This window comes from Phoca vitulina, unplaced genomic scaffold (assembly GCF_004348235.1).
Source record: "Phoca vitulina isolate PV1807 unplaced genomic scaffold, GSC_HSeal_1.0 scaffold28, whole genome shotgun sequence".
In the NCBI taxonomy this organism is placed as follows: domain Eukaryota; kingdom Metazoa; phylum Chordata; class Mammalia; order Carnivora; family Phocidae; genus Phoca; species Phoca vitulina.
In genome coordinates, this window is record NW_022589731.1 from 1,801,287 (window position 1) to 1,821,120 (window position 19,834).

At 42.0% G+C, this 19,834-nt stretch overlaps 2 protein-coding genes across 6 annotated transcripts in view; both read left to right on the top strand.

The window, feature by feature from the left end:
• AS3MT (arsenite methyltransferase) overlaps positions 1–3,442 on the top strand; it is a 35,744-nt gene extending 32,302 nt beyond the window's left edge. The window contains exons 12-13 of one of the 3 annotated variants that reach the window (XR_004301705.1): positions 288–483; positions 3,396–3,442. Coding sequence is in view for 1 of the 3 variants with exons in the window: in XM_032423524.1 (XP_032279415.1) it covers positions 288–293 (6 nt within the window). In the remaining 2 variants the exon portion in view is untranslated. Of the gene's footprint in view, positions 1–287; positions 602–1,640; positions 1,752–3,395 lie in introns of those variants that run through there. The other 2 variants (XR_004301704.1, XM_032423524.1) reach the window with 2 other exon arrangements.
• Positions 3,443–4,686: 1,244 nt separating this feature from the next.
• CNNM2 (cyclin and CBS domain divalent metal cation transport mediator 2) overlaps positions 4,687–19,834 on the top strand; it is a 149,676-nt gene continuing 134,528 nt past the window's right edge. For 2 of the 3 annotated variants that reach the window (XM_032423213.1, XM_032423215.1), the window contains exon 1: positions 4,687–7,562. In XM_032423213.1, the coding sequence (XP_032279104.1) occupies positions 5,942–7,562 (1,621 nt within the window). In that variant the 5' untranslated portion in view covers positions 4,687–5,941. The remainder of the gene's footprint in view (positions 7,563–19,834) is intronic. The other variant, XM_032423214.1, reaches the window with a different exon arrangement.

A 19,834-nucleotide genomic window follows, 5' to 3' on the forward strand; every position in this document is an offset into this window, starting at 1 on the left:
TGGAATCCACACACATGGGAGTTGATCCTTTGCAGCTGAAAGAGTGGAAGAGTCACTCCTCCCCTTTAGCAGCCAGTGAAGGATTCTGGCAAGAGAGGGTTAGGTAGGGAAGGTGTTTGCTAGGAAGTTCTGGCTTTACCTGAATGACTTGCCTAAGGTCAGAGTCAGGACCTACCTAGGATTAGACACCTATGTCACCCACTTAGCCATCTCAGGCCTTTTGTAGCCCTTTTCGGAGGTGAAATATTGTCAGAATTCAAAATTTTATTGTATTTGTTTTCCTCCAGATTTAAAAAGAGATCCCTAGAAGCAAGTGTTGCCCTTGTCCTCCATTCACACAGATGGACAGACTTGGAAGCCCCTGGAAGTCACGAAAAACCTGCACCAGCAGCCCCTCACTAAAGAGAGGGTGACTCTTTGAGCTAACAAGCCTCCAAACTCAAAGGAAGATCCTTCTTTCTGAGGAGAGTTTTCTTGGCTTAGGTATCTAGATTGCTCTGTATCCTGGGTCTACGTGAAGAATATGACACCCCCACCCCGCCCCCCAGCACCATTCAGGATAAGCATCACTTAGTGATCCCAGTGTGAATTTGGTTTGTTTTTAATTTTATTTTTATTTAATTTATTAATTTTTATTGTTTAGGTGGGAGGGGGGCAGAGAGAGAGGGAGAGAGGGAATCTCAAGCAGGCTTCACGCCCAGTGCATGAGTCCAACTTGAGGCTTGATCTCCCCGAGATTATGACCTGAGCCGAAATCAAGAGTCAGATGCTTAACTGACTGAGCCACCCAGGCGCCCCTGAGCTTGGTTAATTTTATATTGTAAGTTGTCCCAGTGGGTCCTTCCTTACATTTTTTGCTATGAAGTCCTGAATTTCTAACTTGTTTCTAAACTGCTGAATGCCACACTTTCCTGACCGTTCTAGCTTTCTCCGCAATGCACAGGAAATATCTGTCTGTTTGGCCCGCTCTCCCCCGCACCCCTTCTCCACACTTATTTCGAAAGTGTACATTCAGCATTTGTGAGTCTTTAATGGTCTTCCCTCTTAGCTCCCTTAAACACACTCGAACTCATACTTTTTAAGAAGTTTAAAACAGTTTCATTTTCAATCAGCTGACTTAGAAGGACCGTATCCATCTTTAACCTTTGTCAGATATCCCTAAAAATCTCAACTTTTTTTGCTTCTAAACTTTGATAATGCTATTTTTATAAATGCATGCCAAGTTTGTGAATCGGGTTTTTTTCATCTGAACTTATTTTTTCAAATATAGCAGTAAGAGAACTGGGGGTGGGGGAAGGATTGCCAGAAACTGATGGGCTAGAAAGTAGAGTCAGGGACATGAGTTGAAAATAATCAGAATAAAAATTCTTTCATCTCGGGCGCCTGGGTGGCTCAGTTGGTTAAGCGACTGCCTTCGGCTCAGGTCATGATCCTGGAGTCCCTGGATCGAGTCCCGCATCGGGCTCCCTGCTCGGCAGGGAGTCTGCTTCTCCCTCTGACCCTACCCCCTCTCATGTGCTTGCTCTCTCTCATTCTCTCTCTCTCAAATAAATAAATAAAAAATCTTTAAAAAAAAAAAAAATTCTTTCATCTCTTTAACATTCTACAAATTTTCTTTTCAACATCTACTGTTGTTCTAGGCCCTGGTGATACAGCAGTGAACAAAACTGACAAAATCCTTGTCCTCACGAAGTTCAAGCTCTGGTGGAAGGAGACAGATAATAAACAAAATTAAGGACAATAAAGCAGAGATGGAGTGTAGGCAATGTTTGTGAGTTTAAAAAAAGGTGGCCTTTGGGGCGCCTGGGTGGCATAGTCAGTTGAGAGTCCGACTCTTGGTTTTGGCTCAGGTGGTGGTCTCAGGGTTGTGAGATCAAGCCCCAAGACGAGCCCCACGTCAGGCTCTGTGCTCAGTGTGGAGTCTGCTTCAGATTCTCTCTCCCTCTCCCTCTGCCCCTCCCACTCGTGCTCCCTCTCTCAAATAAATAAATAAATCTTAAAAAAAAAAAAAGGTGGCCTTTGGGCAGTCTTGGAGGGGGACTGATGGGGTACACTGACATCTGGGGTAAGAGAGTCCCAGGGACAGGAAACAAATAGCAAGTGCACAGGCTTCTCAGGGAGCATCCCTGAAGTGAATGAGAAACGGCTAGGAGAAACTGGCTGAAGCAGCAGGTGATGGGGTCAGAGAAATAAGGAGAGACAGCACACCCTTATGAGCCTTGTGGGCTATTGTAGGGACTGTGGCTTTTACTGTGATGAAATGGGAAGCCGGGTGAGGATTTCAAACAAAGGAACAACAGGATTTGACTTAATAAGACCACTCTGCTGCTGGGCTGAGAAGGAAAAGAGGCAGGTGTGGAAGAGGAGGGACCCTTAAGAGGCCATTGCTATTACCCCTACCAGAAATTAATCAGAAAGGTCTGACCTGTTTACAAAAAGGGAAGAAAATGTGCTTGCAGAATTAAAAAAAAAAAAAAAAACAAGTATATTTTGGGTGTTTAAGTTGCAACAAGAAGACCAACTTGGCAGTTACTTTGCCACAGTGCCTCCTCCAAACACACTGGTTTGGGAGTCCTGGGGAGCTGGGTCTTCAGGGTTTTTTCCTCCTGAATTTTCAGTTTTCTTTTAAATTTTTTATCAAGTAATCTCTATGCCCAGCGTGGGGCTCGAACTCACAACCCTGAGATCAAGAGTCACATGCTCTATCAACTGAGCCAGCCAGGCACCCTCAGCATCTTTTTCTCCTGAGTAACCCGTGGACCTAGCAGGGTTTGGTCAGTGTGATTAGCAAGCCCTGGGCAGGCGCCAGGGTGGGTCAGTTGGTTGAGTGTCAGAGCTTGATTTCGGCTCAGGTTGTGATCTCAGAGTTGTGAGATCGAGCCCAGCGTGGGGCTCTGTGCTCAGCGCAGAGTCTCCTTGTCCCTCTCCCTCTGCTCCTCCCCCTGCTCTCTCAAATATTTAAATAAATAAATAAATAAAATCTTTTAAAAAAGAAGAAGAAGCCTTTATGGGTCTCTTAGGATGTCTGCCCCCTGCCATTTCCCAAACTTGCCTGGCTGCCTGTTAGAGATACAGATTCCTGGGTCCTGTCCCTTCAGTAAACATGGAATGGGGCCCAGGGATATACACTTTCAGCAAGAATATGAGAGAAATCTTCTTTTTAATTTATTTTATTTATTATTATTATTATTTTAAAGATTTTATTTATTTGACAGAGAGAGACGCAGCGAGAGAGGGAACACAAGCAGGGGGAGTGGGAGAGGGAGAAGCAGGCTTCCCATGGAGGAGGGAGCCTGATGCGGGCTCCATCCCAGGACCCTGGGATCATGACGGGAATAGAAGGCAGACGCTTAACAACTGAGCCACCCAGGCGCCCCTTACTATTTTTTTTAAAGACAGAGCAAGAGTGCAAGCGAGGGGGAGGAGGCACAGAGGAAGAGGGAGAGAGAAAATCTCAAGCTGACTCCACGCCGAGCACGGAGCCCAACTTGGGGCCCCATCTCATGACCTGAGATTATGACCTGAGCTGAAATCAAGAGTTGGATGCTTAGCCGACTGAGCCATGCAGGTGCCCCTTCTTTTTAAATTATTGGGGTAAAATCGGTATATAATATTATATAAGTTTCAGGTATACAATGTTAAATTTGATATTTGTGGAGTGTACAAAGTGATCACCACCATAAATGTAGTTACCATCAGCACCATACAAGTGAGCACTTTCACCCATTTTACCCAACCCTAACCCCTCCTGCCTCTGGTAACCATCAGTATGTTCTCTGTATGTATGAGTTTGTTTTTGTTTTGTTCATTTTGTTTTTTAGATTCCACATATAAGTGAAATTGTACTGTATCTTTCTTTGTCCTGTGACTTATTTCACTTAGTATTACCCTCAACTCTATCTATATTGTTGCAAATGGCAAGATTGCCTTCTTTTTTTTTTTATGACCCAGTACTATTCCATTGTATTTCCATATCTTGGCTATTGTAAATAATGCTTTTATGAATATAGGGGTGTGCATATATTTTCAAATCAATGTTTTTGTATTCTTTGGCTAAATACCCAGAAAAGGAATAGTTGGGCCATATGGTAATTATATTTTTGATTTTTTTGAGGAATCCTCATATTGTTTTCGGTGGTGTCGGCACCAAGTTGATTCCCACTAACAGTGCAGGAGGGTTCTTTCCTCCACCTCCTCTCTAACACTTGTTATTTCTTGTCTTTTTGGTAATAGCCATTGTAACAGGTGTGAGGTGATATTTCATTGTGGTTTTGGTTTGCATTCCTCTGATGATTAGTGATGTTGAACATCTTTTCATGTGCCTGTTGGCCATTTTCTTTGGAAAAAATGTCTATTCAGATCATCTGCCCATTTTTTAATTGGGCTGGTTTTTGTTGTTGTTGAGTTGCGTGAGTTCTTTATGTTTTGGATACTAAAGCCTTATCAGATATGTGATTTGCAAAAATCTTCTTCCATTGAGTAGGATGCCTTTTTGTTTTTTTGGTTTCCTTCACCGTGCCAAAGCTTTTTAGTTTGTTGTAGTCCCATTTATTTATTTTTTCTTTTGTTTACCTTGCCTTTGGAGTCAGATCCAAAAAGTTTTTAAAAATCACTAAAACCAATGTCAAAGAGCTTGCCACCTTTTCTTCTCAGAATTCCATGGTTTCAGATCTTAAAGTCTTTAACCCATTTTGAATTAATTTTTATGTATGGTGTAGGATAGTGGCTTAATTTCATTCGTTTGTATGTAGATGTCCCGTTTTCCCAACACCATTCATTGAAGAGACTGTCCTTTCCCCATTGTATACTCATGGCTCATTTGTCCTAAAATTAATTAACCATGTATGTGTGGGTTTATTTCTGGGCTCTCTATTGCATCCCATTGACCTATGTGCCTTTTTAATACCAATACCATATTGTTTTGATTACTATAGCTTTGTGGTATAGTGAGGGGGTTCTTGACTTGTAAGGTGGGGAAACTGCTTCACTATAACCTTCCCACCTCTGGCACAGCTTTTGGGGTTTGCAGACCTGAAAAGCATTGCAGGGTGCCCACGTGGCCGGCAGGTGGCGCCATATGACCACAAAGCCGCAGAGTGAGAGCATCCCATAGCGAGAAGTGAGTCTCCAGAAGAAACCGGTCAATAGGTGCTGGGGCTACCGAGCCGCCGCTTATCTCGGGCAGAGCGGCGTGGACAAGTAGAGGTGGGTGGCGCAGCCGGTGTCCCGGCTTTTCAGGCCAATGTGCATCTTAAGACCTCCCTAGTCGGCTTCTCGGACCCATAGGGCGGCCCTCTCCGCACGAACATTGAGCACTGCGGGAGCCGGCAATGCGGTGCGGCGAAAAACCGCCTAGCGCCACAGGAGATCAGCCCAACGCTGCCTACCCAGGTGCGGGAATCTACTACCGAAGCCCCTCAGGGAGCGCCAGACCCACAGACGGCCCCTTTTCATTGGTAGCTGGACTGGAGGCCCCGCCCCCTTTCGTACAGCTCTCATCTGTGACTGGCTCTCGGGCCCCAGCTGGCCACACCTCCTCCCCTCGCACATACACAAGAGTCACGCGCCTTTCAGTTGGAAACTTGGCGTGCTGAGGGGGACGGTGGCCTTCATCGCCCCACCCACCTACCTTGCTATTGGCCCGCGGCTCCGCTCATGACCACGCCCCCATTCCAGCCCCCTGGCTGGGAGGGTGGGCACCTGCGCGTGATTGGCTAGTCCGCCTGCCTCTCGCGGGAGCGGCTGGCGCTTCCCCCTCCCTTTTTCCCCTCCCGCGAGTCTCCAGGTTCCTCAGCTAGCCGAGGCCGAGTCAGTGTCAGTCAGGGAGCCGGACTGCTGAACAGTGTGTGCGGACGCTCCGCCGCAATCTCGCCCAGGGGCCGGTGCCTGCGCTCGCGCCGCCGGGTGGGAAGGATGAAGCCGCAGCTGGAGCAGCCACCCTATGATTGGCTGTGTCGCTTGTGAACCCGAAGTAAAGATGGCGGGCGGGCAGGCAGCCGCCGCACTGCCCACTTGGAAGATGGCGGCGCGCCGCAGCCTCAGCGCCCGCGGCCGGGGGGTCCTGCAGGCAGCGGCGGGCCGGCTGCTGCCGCTGCTACTGCTGAGCTGCTGCTGCGGCGCGGGCGGCTGCGCAGCAGCGGGCGAGAACGAGGAGACGGTGATCATCGGGTTGCGGCTGGAGGACACGAACGACGTGTCGTTCATGGAAGGGGGGGCGCTGCGGGTGAGCGAGCGGACCCGGGTCAAGCTGCGGGTGTACGGGCAGAACATCAACAACGAGACGTGGTCCCGCATCGCCTTCACGGAGCATGAGCGGCGGCGCCACAGCCCGGGCGAGCGCGGGCTAGGGGGCCCCGCGCCGCCAGAGCCGGACAGCGGCCCCCAGCGCTGCGGCATCCGCACCTCAGATATCATCATCTTGCCCCACATCATTCTCAACCGCCGTACATCGGGCATCATTGAGATCGAGATCAAACCGCTGCGCAAGATGGAGAAGAGCAAGTCCTATTACCTGTGCACATCGCTCTCCACACCAGCCCTAGGCGCCGGCGGCCCGGGGTCCGCGGGTGGCGCCGTCGGGGGCAAGGGCGGCTCCGGGGTGGCGGGGCTCCCGCCGCCCCCATGGGCCGAGACCACCTGGATTTATCACGACGGCGAGGACACCAAGATGATTGTGGGCGAGGAGAAGAAGTTCCTGCTGCCCTTCTGGCTGCAGGTGATCTTCATTTCGCTGCTCCTGTGCCTGTCGGGCATGTTCAGCGGCCTCAACCTGGGGCTGATGGCTCTGGACCCGATGGAGCTGCGCATCGTGCAGAACTGCGGCACGGAGAAGGAGAAGAATTATGCCAAGCGCATCGAGCCCGTGCGCAGGCAGGGAAACTACCTGCTGTGCTCGCTGCTGCTGGGCAACGTGCTGGTCAACACCACGCTCACCATCCTGCTCGACGACATCGCCGGCTCAGGCCTCGTGGCGGTGGTGGTCTCCACCATCGGCATCGTCATCTTTGGGGAAATCGTGCCCCAGGCCATCTGCTCCCGGCACGGCCTGGCTGTAGGGGCCAACACCATCTTCCTCACCAAGTTTTTCATGATGATGACCTTCCCCGCTTCTTACCCGGTTAGCAAGCTGCTGGACTGCGTCCTGGGCCAGGAGATAGGCACTGTCTATAACCGGGAAAAACTGCTGGAGATGCTCCGGGTCACCGACCCCTACAACGACCTCGTTAAGGAGGAGCTGAACATCATCCAAGGGGCGCTGGAGCTCCGCACCAAGACAGTGGAGGACGTGATGACTCCGCTCCGGGACTGCTTCATGATCACCGGCGAAGCCATTCTGGACTTCAACACCATGTCGGAGATCATGGAGAGCGGCTACACCCGTATTCCAGTATTTGAGGGGGAGCGCTCCAACATCGTGGACCTCCTCTTTGTCAAAGACTTGGCCTTCGTGGATCCAGATGACTGTACTCCCCTGAAAACCATCACTAAATTTTATAACCACCCCTTGCACTTTGTTTTCAATGACACCAAGTTGGACGCTATGCTGGAAGAATTTAAGAAAGGTGGGAAATTTTGGTATCTTTCATTGGCTTGCTTTTTCTCTCTCCATCCTCCTCCCTACTTGAGCCCTCTACCAACCCCCCAAGGCGAGTTGACCGGAATTTCTCCTCTCTCTTAATTGCAAAGTTGAAAGGGTGGCGTGGATTTGGGGATGGATTGAACTAGTAAGAGCTTCTAGGTTTTTTTTAAAAGCACAAGGCTAACGTCACTGGCTTTTTCGCATTTCAAAAAGCAGGCGTTCTATTTTCTGTGCATGATACTGCCGGCAACTCTGGTCTTGAGGGGTCTGCTGCATTCATTGCCCCAGTTCTGAGTGGGTGGTTGCAAATAGGGGCCAGCTAACGCCATGCTGTGACATCTGGCTGAGATGTACTCATCTCCGGCGTTTGGAAAACATTTAAATAGGTTTAGAATATCTATAGGTTTAGGATTTAGAAAATCCTTTTCCTCCTCCTTAAACATTCACTGACATTTCAGAGATTGGAAGTGCCTTTTCAGTAGCTCTGTTCCTGGTTGTCAGGCCACCTGTGGGGCAGACTGAGGTCTGTCTTTGGGGATAGGGGATGGGTTAAGCCAGATATCACCAAAAAGGTTCACTCATCCGGATGTGACTTGCCTTAGCTAGAAAAGAGAGTTTTTTAAAAAGTAAAGTTAATTAATGTATGACTTAGAAAGACTAGGCGTGAGTTAACCTTTTATGAGGCTATCTTGTCTAGCTTTCTTCACTATTTGTTTATCTTTACTTGACAAATAAAATTTCCCAAACCAAGTGTGGTTTTGGCAGAAATCTTGAACATTTAACAATGGGATGACACCCTCTGTTGTGGTTTATTTATTTCTTGAGTTTTTTTCTGGTTTGTAGGTGTTCTTTTTGACCTTGATCACTTGGTATATTAAGTTGAAGTTTTTAAAAAACCAAGTCCATACTCAGTGTTCTGGGGAGTTTTAGCAGGGAAGAGAGGTGCAGAGTCTGATGTGCTCACCTTTCTTGCATGGTGGTATTTTTTGTTTGTTTTACCATGTAATGAACAGGCAAATAGCAACTCATGCAATTATTACTGACATTCTGTCTTTAAAAAAGTTTCCAGTAAATAGTGTTGCCATTTGAAAATCAAGGGCTGCTGAGCTGTTTAATTGCTGTGGTGCCAGTGCAGGTGTTAAAATGTGTATGTAACCTTTAACGACTTGCTAGTCCTCAAAACGAAGTTTTCCTTCTGCAAATAGAATTTTGAGCGCTCAGAGTGGTCTCTCCACCAAAAAAGGCTGTGTTTAGTAAGTGTTGACAGCTCACTGAACGTGGTGATCTGAACATCCCCATAGAGCGTGTTTGCCCTAATTCCATTCTCCTGGCTGAATGGTGTCCTCTCTGGAACGGGATCACATTGCAGTAATTTTCAGATAAAGGAATAGAGCAGAATGTGCTTCAGAGATTGGTAATTTGCATTTAAAAGCAGAAGGAGATTCTTCTGGATTCTTAAACAGTAAAAAGAAAATGTCCATTATCTAAGTGACAGAGCTTCTTTTGCGGGATGTCATTATCCTTTCACTGCTAAGCTGTTAATTAGAGCATCTGACCAATCTCTTCTTTCATTTTGCAATAATATATCTAGTACAGAAAGATACCTTGCAGTGCTTGAAAATGCCTCTGAAATACTTTCTGTTGCTAGGTTTTGCAACATTGAGACAGATAATTTATTCCATGATTTTTTTATTCAGAATTTTTGCCTATCTCCTGATGGATTGAAACACTAGTGTGTCCTCCCTGCTGAATGAAGCCTTTTCTTCACTTCTATATCTTTTTTTCTTGGAGAATTTAGCTCTTTACCTTACAACTCATTAATCTTGCCCCTACCTCAAAATTTCAAAATTTGCATCATTTTGAAACTTGTTTTTGGTTGTCCTTGAACAATATTCCTATGTATTTTCTGTGGTTTATTTTCAGGAGGAACTTTTTCTCCCCAATGTTACCTCTCACGGTACCTTTAGATAACGGAGTTACTAATATTTTCCCATGAATTTTTGAAAAATAATAATGCACAGAACTTTTTGTCCTTAACCAGAGTGATATGTTTGGTTAAGGAGATAGTACAAGTTAAAGGTACACTCAAGTTAGTGGCATGTTTGGAAGAGCAGGCAAAGACAGTAGGTTGCAAATGGGAAATTTCAGCCATGATCTTAGAAGGATAGAGTGGGTGTTTGTTACTTAAACTGTAAGAACCATTGATTTTTCACCTTCCCCTTCTTGATCTTTTTTTGATGAGTTTGGTCACTTTAACCTTACTAACAGCTGTGTTAGTTCTTTCTTCCCTGTGACTTAAAATATTTTACCAGATACTGTTTTCTTTATTTTCTAATTCACTTTGAAATACTGTGAACAGTCAACCTTTATTGTTTTTTCTCTATTGAATAATGGTGTATGGGATGGTGTGAAGGCTTTTTCTTCCTCTCTTTCCTTCCTTCTCCTAATAATACCAATTGTAACTCCCTCAGACTGTTAGAACATTAATCCAGATCTCATTGAAAATTGCCCTTCCCAACTAAGAATGTCTGCCTTGAAGTCTTTTCTTTATAGAGCTGTACATCATCAGTGTGAGTTATGCTTTACCACCGAGGGGAAAGGTTCCCAATGTGGAAAGAAATGAAAAGCTACCTTTATATAAGAATGTGTGAATGTCTTCTTTCTACTGATTAGAACTTTTTGCCTGGCTACTTGGAAAATCAGCTTTCCTTGAGGTTGGAAGACAGTCATTATACTCATTTTGCAGTTAGCTTATTATTTATTGACTGCGCCAGGCACAGGGCTGAATGTTTTACACGAATTACCTTGTTTAAATCTCACAGTGGCCGAGCGAAGCCTTTTCTCCATTTTACAAGTGAGGAAATTGAGGCTCAGGTTACATGATTTGTTCAAGGTCACACAGTAATTTGTTGATATGGGTTTTAACTCAGGTCCGTGTGACAACCAAACTGGAGCTCTTAACTACTCTAGGCTTAACCATTACGCTGGTCCCCTTGATTCTGATCTTACATTTCTGGTTTGAGTGAGGGTGAAGTTTGGTCTTTTGTCAAAGCATTGCCTCAGAGCTAGTTGGGCAACAGTCACAGAAATGTATTTAAACATATAGATGGCTTTAAAGCCAGTGTTTCTGTGATGGTGTACATAACAGTTGGTTTCCCCACTTTTGCCATTAAAACAAGTCCGTTTCTTGGCCTTTGTGATCCTAAATCTGAAGAATTCTGTTTCCATGCCAAGCATCAAGTTTCATTTTGGTGAAAATGTTTTATGCTAACGTTATAATGTACTAGTGTGCTGCTTTAATGAAATATTCTACAGCTGTTTTTCTGATAGCCAAAGCATGCAATAATGCTTCACTCTTGTTTTTCATCTGTCCTGCTGCAAGGATGACTCAAATTCAGTTTTGTGTTTTAATCTTGATTTTATTTGCATTTTTGTTGCCACCTATATAGTAATTGATTGCTAATGAGCATCCTTTACAGCTGTGCCCCTCTGTGCTCCATGCAATCGTTCTCTTTTTCTTTAGTTACTTTTGTAGTTACTTACAAATCTAAATAAGAGGATAAAAGTAAACCCCGGGAGAAGATTATGAGACTTCTAGAAAAACTGTCTTGAAGCAAAATTGTGGAGAGGAAGGAAAGCTAAATTGAAGGTTGCTACCTTTGTATGCAGAAAGGACACCAGAGGTTCTCCATTGACCTGACAAAACCTTCCTTGTAAAACATTGTGGACTCTTGGCCACCCAGTTGACTCTACTGGGGTTGAATTTGAAGAATTAGTAACTAGTTATTATTGTTTTGTTTTGTTTTTTTTCTTTTTTCTTTGTAACAATTGCATTCCAGTATTGCAGAGCATGCAGTTTTATAGCTGCTAGGGACTTAGCAGGGCTATTTTCTAGATTTTCCTTAACCAGGAACAGGTAGGATCACCAGATAATGTTCCTTAAGGGAAGAGTGTTTTCACTTAAACACTGTTTAAGTGTTTTCACTTAAAACACTAGGTATGCAATTCTTTCTTCCTATAACACAAGTCTTTCCATATCAATGTGATGAGAGTTTAATGTTGGAAACTTTTTTCCTCACCAAACAAAGTGTTTCACTTGCCTAGAATCTAGAAGGATGTTTTTATTGGCGTTTGAAGGCATGAATGAATGATGGCAGGGATGGATGGGTGGATATATTTGCTTCTATGATCTTGTATGTTTAGTAACTTTGTACAGTAACAGTGTTAAACTATTATAATTTCGTATGTTTTTAGATCATCACTATGAAATATCCAGCTAGTGTAGAATCAGAGGTGGGAGGCAGGCAGCTTGAGGATCATCTCCAGTGTTTGCAAAACTTACCGGATGATGAGAACCACTTGGATCACTTATTAAGAATAAGGTCCTAGGCCTCATGCAGAGGTGTCCTGAAGCAGAATCTAGGGAAGGAGCCTTGGGACACATATTTTTAACAGTTACCCTATAGTTAGGTGAGTTTAGAAAACGTTGGCCTAGTCATCCTTGTAAATAAGGAAAGTACACCCTGAGAAGGAAAGTCTTAAAAGTGACTTGCTCAGGGCTACCCACCTAGTTAGTAGTATCGACAAGACTAGAATCCATGTCCCTGTTTCTAGACTGGAGTTCTTTCCATTCCATCAAGCAGGCCTTCTGGTCCCAAGGTAAAGTTATTGTGGTCAGAGTTAAAGGTATCTTTGTCATTGAAAAAGCAAATATTCAGGTTTGCCATTGGTTTTGGCCCTGTGATTTTGATGTCAATATTTTTGACATCCCGGATTCAAGCCATTGTTGACAGGCATTTTGTTACACAGAAAATAAATCTGAATGTGTGAGCTCATTTTATTTTAGCTTATTGCTTTGATTGAGATTTTTACTCTGCTGAGGTCAGACTAGGTGGGTATTTTAGGAAATGGGTCTTGAGATTGCTTGAATCCTTAATAGTTAAATAGTAGGCCTTTCGTTTGAGTTAACTTGTTTTGGATAGCCATGAATGATGTGTTTTCTTTTGATTGTGTCTTCTATGAGAGTAATTAAGATTGGACTTGGGAATTTAGGGCGAAACTTCTTTGGCTTTTTAAATTTTTATTCACAGTACAGGTCTGTAAATTTTCCATTGAAATATTCATCAAAGCATTTGAAGTATGTGCCCCATTCATGCATCTATCTGTCCTAAGTGTCCTTTTTTAAAAATATAAGTTAAATTCTTACTGAGAATCATGCCTGATTTGGGAGGTTGTTTGTCATAATAGGACCATGGAAGCTTGAGCATAGCTTTTTAGGTCAGGAGACACCATAGTTGAATACTGGCTCTGACTTGCTATGGTTTGGATGAAACAGGGAAGGACCTTGTTCTGCTTTTCTCTTGTTTTTTGTGGGGATTACACACTACCACCCTCTCCCCACAAAGGGCCCAGAATTATTTAAATTTTGGAACATTCCAAACTACTGGGAAGGATCAGTTAATTTTAATTACTAGCAAATCTAAACACAATTTAAAATATCATTAACCAGGAAAACCCACAAAATAGACTGAACCAACATAATATTTATGGTTTTATTTGTTCTTGAATACTTAGACTTTAAGAAAACAAATCTCTGGACTCCAATTAGATACTTACTTTAGTTCCGTATAAAGTAGTATCTTTCTTTCTAAGGGGCCTTATGTTCTAAGCACATATATTTAACTGGTAGTAAACTTCAATTCTCGTAAGCTTTGCTTAGAATATAAAGAATGTTTATTAAACTAAATACATGGAAATGGATTACTAGGATTGAATACAATTTATTTTAGTATTCTCTTTTCACCTGCTTTTTCCCAGGACACAAATCAGAAATCCCCAATCCTACCAACATCGAAAAAGAGAGACACTAGGTGCCCCTGGCTAGCTCAGTCGGTAGAGCGTGTGACTCTAGATCTTGGGGTTGTGAGTTCTAGCCCACCTTAGGTGTAGAGATTACTTAAAAAAAATTAAAATCTTTTTGTTGTTGTTCGTTTTTTTAGGTGGTTTTATTAAAGCATGGGGACAGGACCTGTGGGGTGCAGAAAGGGCTGCCTAATCTTTTTTTTTTTTTTTTTTTTGAGATTTATTTATTTTAGATAGAGAAAGAGAGCGAGGGGGCAGGGCAGAGGGCGAGGGAGAGAGAATCCCAAGCAGACTCCACACTGAGTGCGGAGCCCGTCTCAGGGCTGGATCCCACCACCCCCAAGACCACAACCTGAGCTGAAACCAAGAATCAGAGGCTCAACCGACTGCACTTACCCAGGCGCCCCCCCCCCCCCCCCAAATAAAATCTTAAAAAAAGAAAGAGACACTAGGAAGCATTCTTTCAACATCACATACACTGGCAAGTCTGGGATGTTTACACAGAGGGAATTTAGGGGTAACACAGTTTGGCCGGGCGAGCTAAGGGACGAATAACAAGCACCCACTGTAGGTGATATGTTTATTAGGTTGGCTTAGGGGTTGATGGAGATAATGGGGGTGCCGACTCCCCCCATTTTACATTAGTGCTACCACTGACTATAAGTACGGCTGTAAATGATGGTGAGATCCTCATTTCTTCATACTTAACCACCCCCCCCCCCTTGCTATCAGACCTAGGTGGGGATACTTCTGTCTTTGAATTTATATCCTGTGGGGAAGATACTACTCGCTGATGCAAAGGTTAAGAAAAATGTGCCCTTCCTAGATCTACTTTGGACAAGTAACTTACTCTCTTTAAGCCTCAGTTTTTTTCCATAGTAAAATGGGATGGTTTCTGACTCCTAGGGTACTTAGTAAGAATTAATGTGGTAATGAATGTAAAAATGTTTCTAGTAGTACCTGGCACTTGGTGCTCAGTTAACCATTATTTTTGTCATGATGATGCTATAGGCTCCTCATCGTTCTTGATCTTTCTTTGGACTAGGTATTGCTAGTCAAGAAACACCTTGAGCCATGTGTGTTCATAGTTGTTATGGATGGCAGAAGCTTGAAAGTGGCTAGTTATTGCAGGTTTTTTCTTTTATTGTGATTGAGTTCTAGCCTCTGTTACTTTTCTAACAGTTGCTGTTAGTTGACAAGATGGCCACATGCATACATATTTTGAAGGAAAACAGAACAATCAGTTACATGTTCTACCCTTCTTAGAGTAAGAATCCTGAATTTAAAAAATCATTCTGGCTAGTATCAAAAAGACAAGAAATAACAAATGTTGGTGAGAATGAACCCGTGTGCACTGTTGGTGGGAATGTAAATTGGGGCAGCCGCTGTGGAAAAGAGTATGGAGAGTCTTCAAAAATTTAAAATAGAAATACTAGGGCGCCTGTGTGGCTCAGTCGTTAAGTGTCTGCCTTTGGCTCAGGTCTTGGTCCCAGGGTCCTGGGATCGAGCCCCATATCGGGCTCCCTGATCAGTGGAAGCCTGCTTCTCCCTCTCCCACTCCCCCTGCTTGTGTTCCCTCTCTCGCTGTGTCTCTCTCTGTCAAATAAATAAATAAAATCTTAAAAAAAAAAAAATACCATATGATCCACTAATTCCACTACTGGGTATTTACTCAAAGAAAATGAAAACACTAATTTGAAAAGATATAAACACTGTTTGTTTATTATAGCATTATTTAAGCATTACTTAATAGCCAAATTATGGAAGCAGCCCACGTGGCTATTGATAGGTCAATGGATAAAGAAGAGCTGGGGTGTGTGTGGTGGTGGGGTGTACGTGTGTGTATGTGTGTATGTGTATGTGTAATGGAATATTACTCAGCCATAAAAAGGATGAAATCTTGCCATTTGCAAGAACATGGGTGGATTTAGAGGGTATAATGCTGAGTGAAATAAGTCAGAGAAAAAAAAATGCCATATGATTTCACTTATATGTGGATTCTAAAAGACAAAACAAATGAACAAACAAAAAGCAGGAATAGACCCATAAATACAGAGAACAAACTGGTAGTTGCCAGAGGCGAGGGGGCTGGGAGGGTGAGCAAAATGGGTGAAGGGGAGTGGGAGGTACAGGCTTCCAGTTATGGGATGAATAAGTCACAGGGATAATTGGTACCACCTAGGGAATATAGTCAGTGGTACTGTAATTGCGTTGTATGGTGACAGACGGTAGCTACCCTTGTGGTGAGCACAGCATAATGTATAGAGTTGTGAAATCACTATGTTGTACACCTGAAACTGATGTAATGTGTGTCAACTATACTTCAATAATAATAATAATAAAAATCTTCAATCTCTTTGACTAAGTGACTAAAAAAAGGCTACAAAGTTTAAAAGAAATAGAACAAGTACTCATGGATTTTGGAAGCCCTTGAATAACCGAAGTTTGAAGCCTAAAAGGAAGATCTCAAATTACTTTGATAAAATCTTTTAACATTGATTATATCAAAAGCATAAAAAATGGTAATGTCTAATATAGCAAATTTTTGTTGCTTATAGCAATGTAAATTTGTAATACTTTTGGAAGGCAACCAGGAGTCATTAAAATGTCCTACCCTTTTGGTTTAGTAATTTCCCCCGCCCCGGAAATCTTAATTCAGTGGTATAATTCAAGAGAAGAAAAAAGCTACATTGGCTTTTCATGTTGCATTTATATTGCAACATTATCTATAAATAGTGGAGAATTGGAAATAAATGTCTAACACTTCAAGGCAGGGCATAGAGGGGAGGGAGTTAAGAAAATTATAGATGTAAACTAATTATAACCATTTAATGATAATGTTGAAGGCAATAAAGCAGTATGGGAAAATCTAGACTGATTATTTTGCATGGATTATAGGCATGCAAAAATACTTAGTGTATGGACTGAAGCGGAACATGGAAATAAGAAAAGTAGTTGATGTGTTAGGATAGGGTGATCATAGCCAGTCTTTGCAAAAAATCTTTTTGTTAACTTTGTACAATAACATACTTAGGAAAAATTTAAGTCTGCTGAGAACATTATGAATCCTGATCTTGGGAAGACTAACCTTTGCTCATATTAGGGAAATCGTATTATTCCGTTTCTCCTTAAGGACGTTTTACTGCTGAAACAAGTGATTCTTTTAAAAATTTAAAAAATTGAGATATAATTCACCTATCATACAACTTGGTGGTTTTCAGTGTATTCACAAGGTTGAGTAACCGTTACTACTGTCTACTTCCAGAACATTTTCATTACTCCTGTGCCTATTAGCAACCACTCTCCATTACCCACTCCCCACAGTCCCTGGAAACCATTAATGTGGCCCTTTATGTCAAGCTTCTTTCACTTAGCATAATGTTTTCAAGGCTCATCCAAGTTGTAGAGTGTATCAGTATTTAATTCCTTTTTATAGTCAAATAATATTCTATTTTATGGAGATATATATATATATATATATACACACACACACCACATTTTGTTTATCCATTTATCAGTTGTTGGACATTTAAGCTTTTCCTACCTTTTAGCTATCATAATTAATGTTGCTATGAATATTGGTATACATGTTTTTATGCACATATATTTTCAATTCTTTTGTGTATATACATAGGAGTAAGATTGCTGGGTCATGTGGTAACTCAATTTTCAACTGTTTGAGAAACTGCCGCACTGTTTTCCAGTCTCTGCACCATTTTACATTCCCATCAACAGTGTATTAGGGTTCCAATTTCTCCATATTTTTGCCAACTCTTTTACTGTACTTTAAAATTAAAAAAATCTTTTTTATTATTATAGTCATCCAGTAGGTGTGAAATGGTATCTCGTTGCGGTTTTGATTTATATTGCCCTGATGTCTAATGGTGTTGAGCATCTCTTCATGTGCTTATTGGCCCTTTGCATATCTTCAGATCCTTTGCCCATTTTTAAATTGGATTATTTTGTCTTTTTTTATTATTGTAAAAATTCTTTTTTAAAGATTTTATTTATTTTAGAGAGAGCGTGCGCATGAGAGAGCACGTGCATGAGCCGGGGGAGGGGCAGAGGGAAAGAATTTCAAACAGACTCCCTGCTGAGCATGGTGACAGACTCCCCGACTCAGGGCTTGATCTCAGGACACTGAGATCTTGACTTGAGTAGAAATTAAGAGTTGGACACTTAATTGACTGAGCCACACAGGCGCCCCTGACTTGTAAGAATTCTTTATGTATTCTGAATACTGCATCACATATACTTATTAGATACATGATTTGCAAATATTTTCTCTCATTCTGAGTTATCTTTTCATTTGCTTGGTAGTAACATTTAAAGCAGAAAAGTTTTTAATTTAATGAAGTCCAATTTATCCCTTTTTTCTTTTGTTGTTGTATCTTTATTGTCATATCTAAGAAACCATTGCCTAATCCAAGGTCACAAAGATTTATGCCTCTATTTTCTTCTAAGATTTTCATAGTTTTAGCTCTTATATTTAGGCTTCTAATCCATTTTGAGTTAATTTTTGTATATGGTGTGAGGTAGGGGTCCAACTTACTCTTTTTGTGTGTTGATATCAAGTAGTTCCAGCACCATTTCTTGAAAAGACTCTTCTTTCTTCATTGAATTGTCTTAGCATCCTTGTCACAAGTCAATTGATCATAAATGTGAGGATTTATTTCTGGACTCTAAATTCTGTTTCACTGATCCGTGTGTCTTCCTTATGCCAGTGACACATTGTTCTAGTTGTTGTAGCTTTGTAGTAAGTTTAGAAATTGGGGAGTATGAATTCTCCAACTTTGTTCTTTTCCATAATAGTTTTGGTTGTCAGGATCCCTTACATTTCCAGATGAATTTTTCATGGATCTTGTCCATTTATACAAAAAGGCAGTTGGAATTTTGATAGAGATTGCATTGAATCTGTAGGTCAGTTCGGGGAGTATTGCAATGTCAGCAATATTAAATCTTCCATCCATGAATATGGGATGTCTTTCCATTTATTTAGGTCTTATTTAATTTCCTTCAGCAATGTTTTGTCTATTTGCAATCTTTTTGTTAAACAAAACACTTAGGAATAAATTTAATTTTTTTGATGCTATTATAAATGGAATTGTTTTATTTATTTCATTTTCAGGATTATTCATTGCTAATATATAGAATTCAGTGTTGATCTTGTGTCCTTCAACTTTGCTGAACTCATTTATTAGCTAACAAATTGTTCTTAAAATGTAAAAGTGGGATTCCTGGGTGGCTCATTTGGTTAAGTGTCTGACTCTTGGTTTTGGCTTAGGTCATGATTTTAGAGTCCTGAGATTGAGCACTGTGTTGGGCTCCATGTTCAGTGGGGAGTCTGCTTAAGATTCTCTTTTTGCCTCTCCCTTTGCCCCTCTTCCCTACACGTGCTCTCTAAAATAAATAAATCTTTAAAAATATATATATATAAGTGCTTTTTAAATACATGTGGGTGTTTGGGGGTTATTTTATGTTTGTTTCATTTGATTGTAGTAAATTTTATATTTTTCATTTAAAAATTTAGTCATTTTTACTTGCCACTTTCATATGTATAGAGTAAAGAACCCTCTATTGGTTACTGACAATGTCATTCTTTGGGAAGTTCGACAAGAAGGGGTGAATTTTCTATTTCAGTTGGATATAGGAAAAAAAAAAAAGGCTGCATAAAATGTGTCAAAGAGACCAAAAATACAGTTGGCTGGAGCTTGGGATTTTAAAAGTTAATCTGTCTAATATTTAGAGTGGCTTTGTATCAGTTTTGGGATTTGGGCTAGGAGATGAGCACAGAAAAGACTTTTTGTTTGCTTAATATCTAAGGGGCTTTGTAGTGCCTTTCTTTTCCAGGCCATTTTACCAAGGGTTTCCTTTGGGTCATTTTTAGAGACTAGGGAAAATCCTGGCATATAGTCACTCTGCATTTCCTACTGCCATCATCAGTATGATCTGTGAGGTTTTTGGGTACCAGGTAACCAGAAGAAACAAAATGAAACTCTCTGTTCTTTTTCTTTCTTTCTTTCTTTTTTTTTTTTTAAGGTGCTGGGGGTGGGGTGAAGGGCTGGTAATCTGAGAGGGAGAATGTTTTCCCATGCTCATGCTAGCAAAGACAGACTGAGGGCATCATCTGATCTTTATGGGAGTGAGCAAAGCCTCAGTTTTTCCATTTGCCCATCTGCAATCATAAAAACAATGTGCTGACTCAACTTGGAGCCTCTGCAGAATGGTATTTGGGGCTTAGGCAGTCCTGAGAATCATGCAAGAGATGGAAATATTTAAGCAGGTTTTAAAAGGTAACATTAAAAACAGTTAGCACAAGACAGCACACTCTCCCATCTCCTTCAACATTTGTTTCCTTTAGTCACTAGTGTAACTCCTTGATTTAGTGTGTGG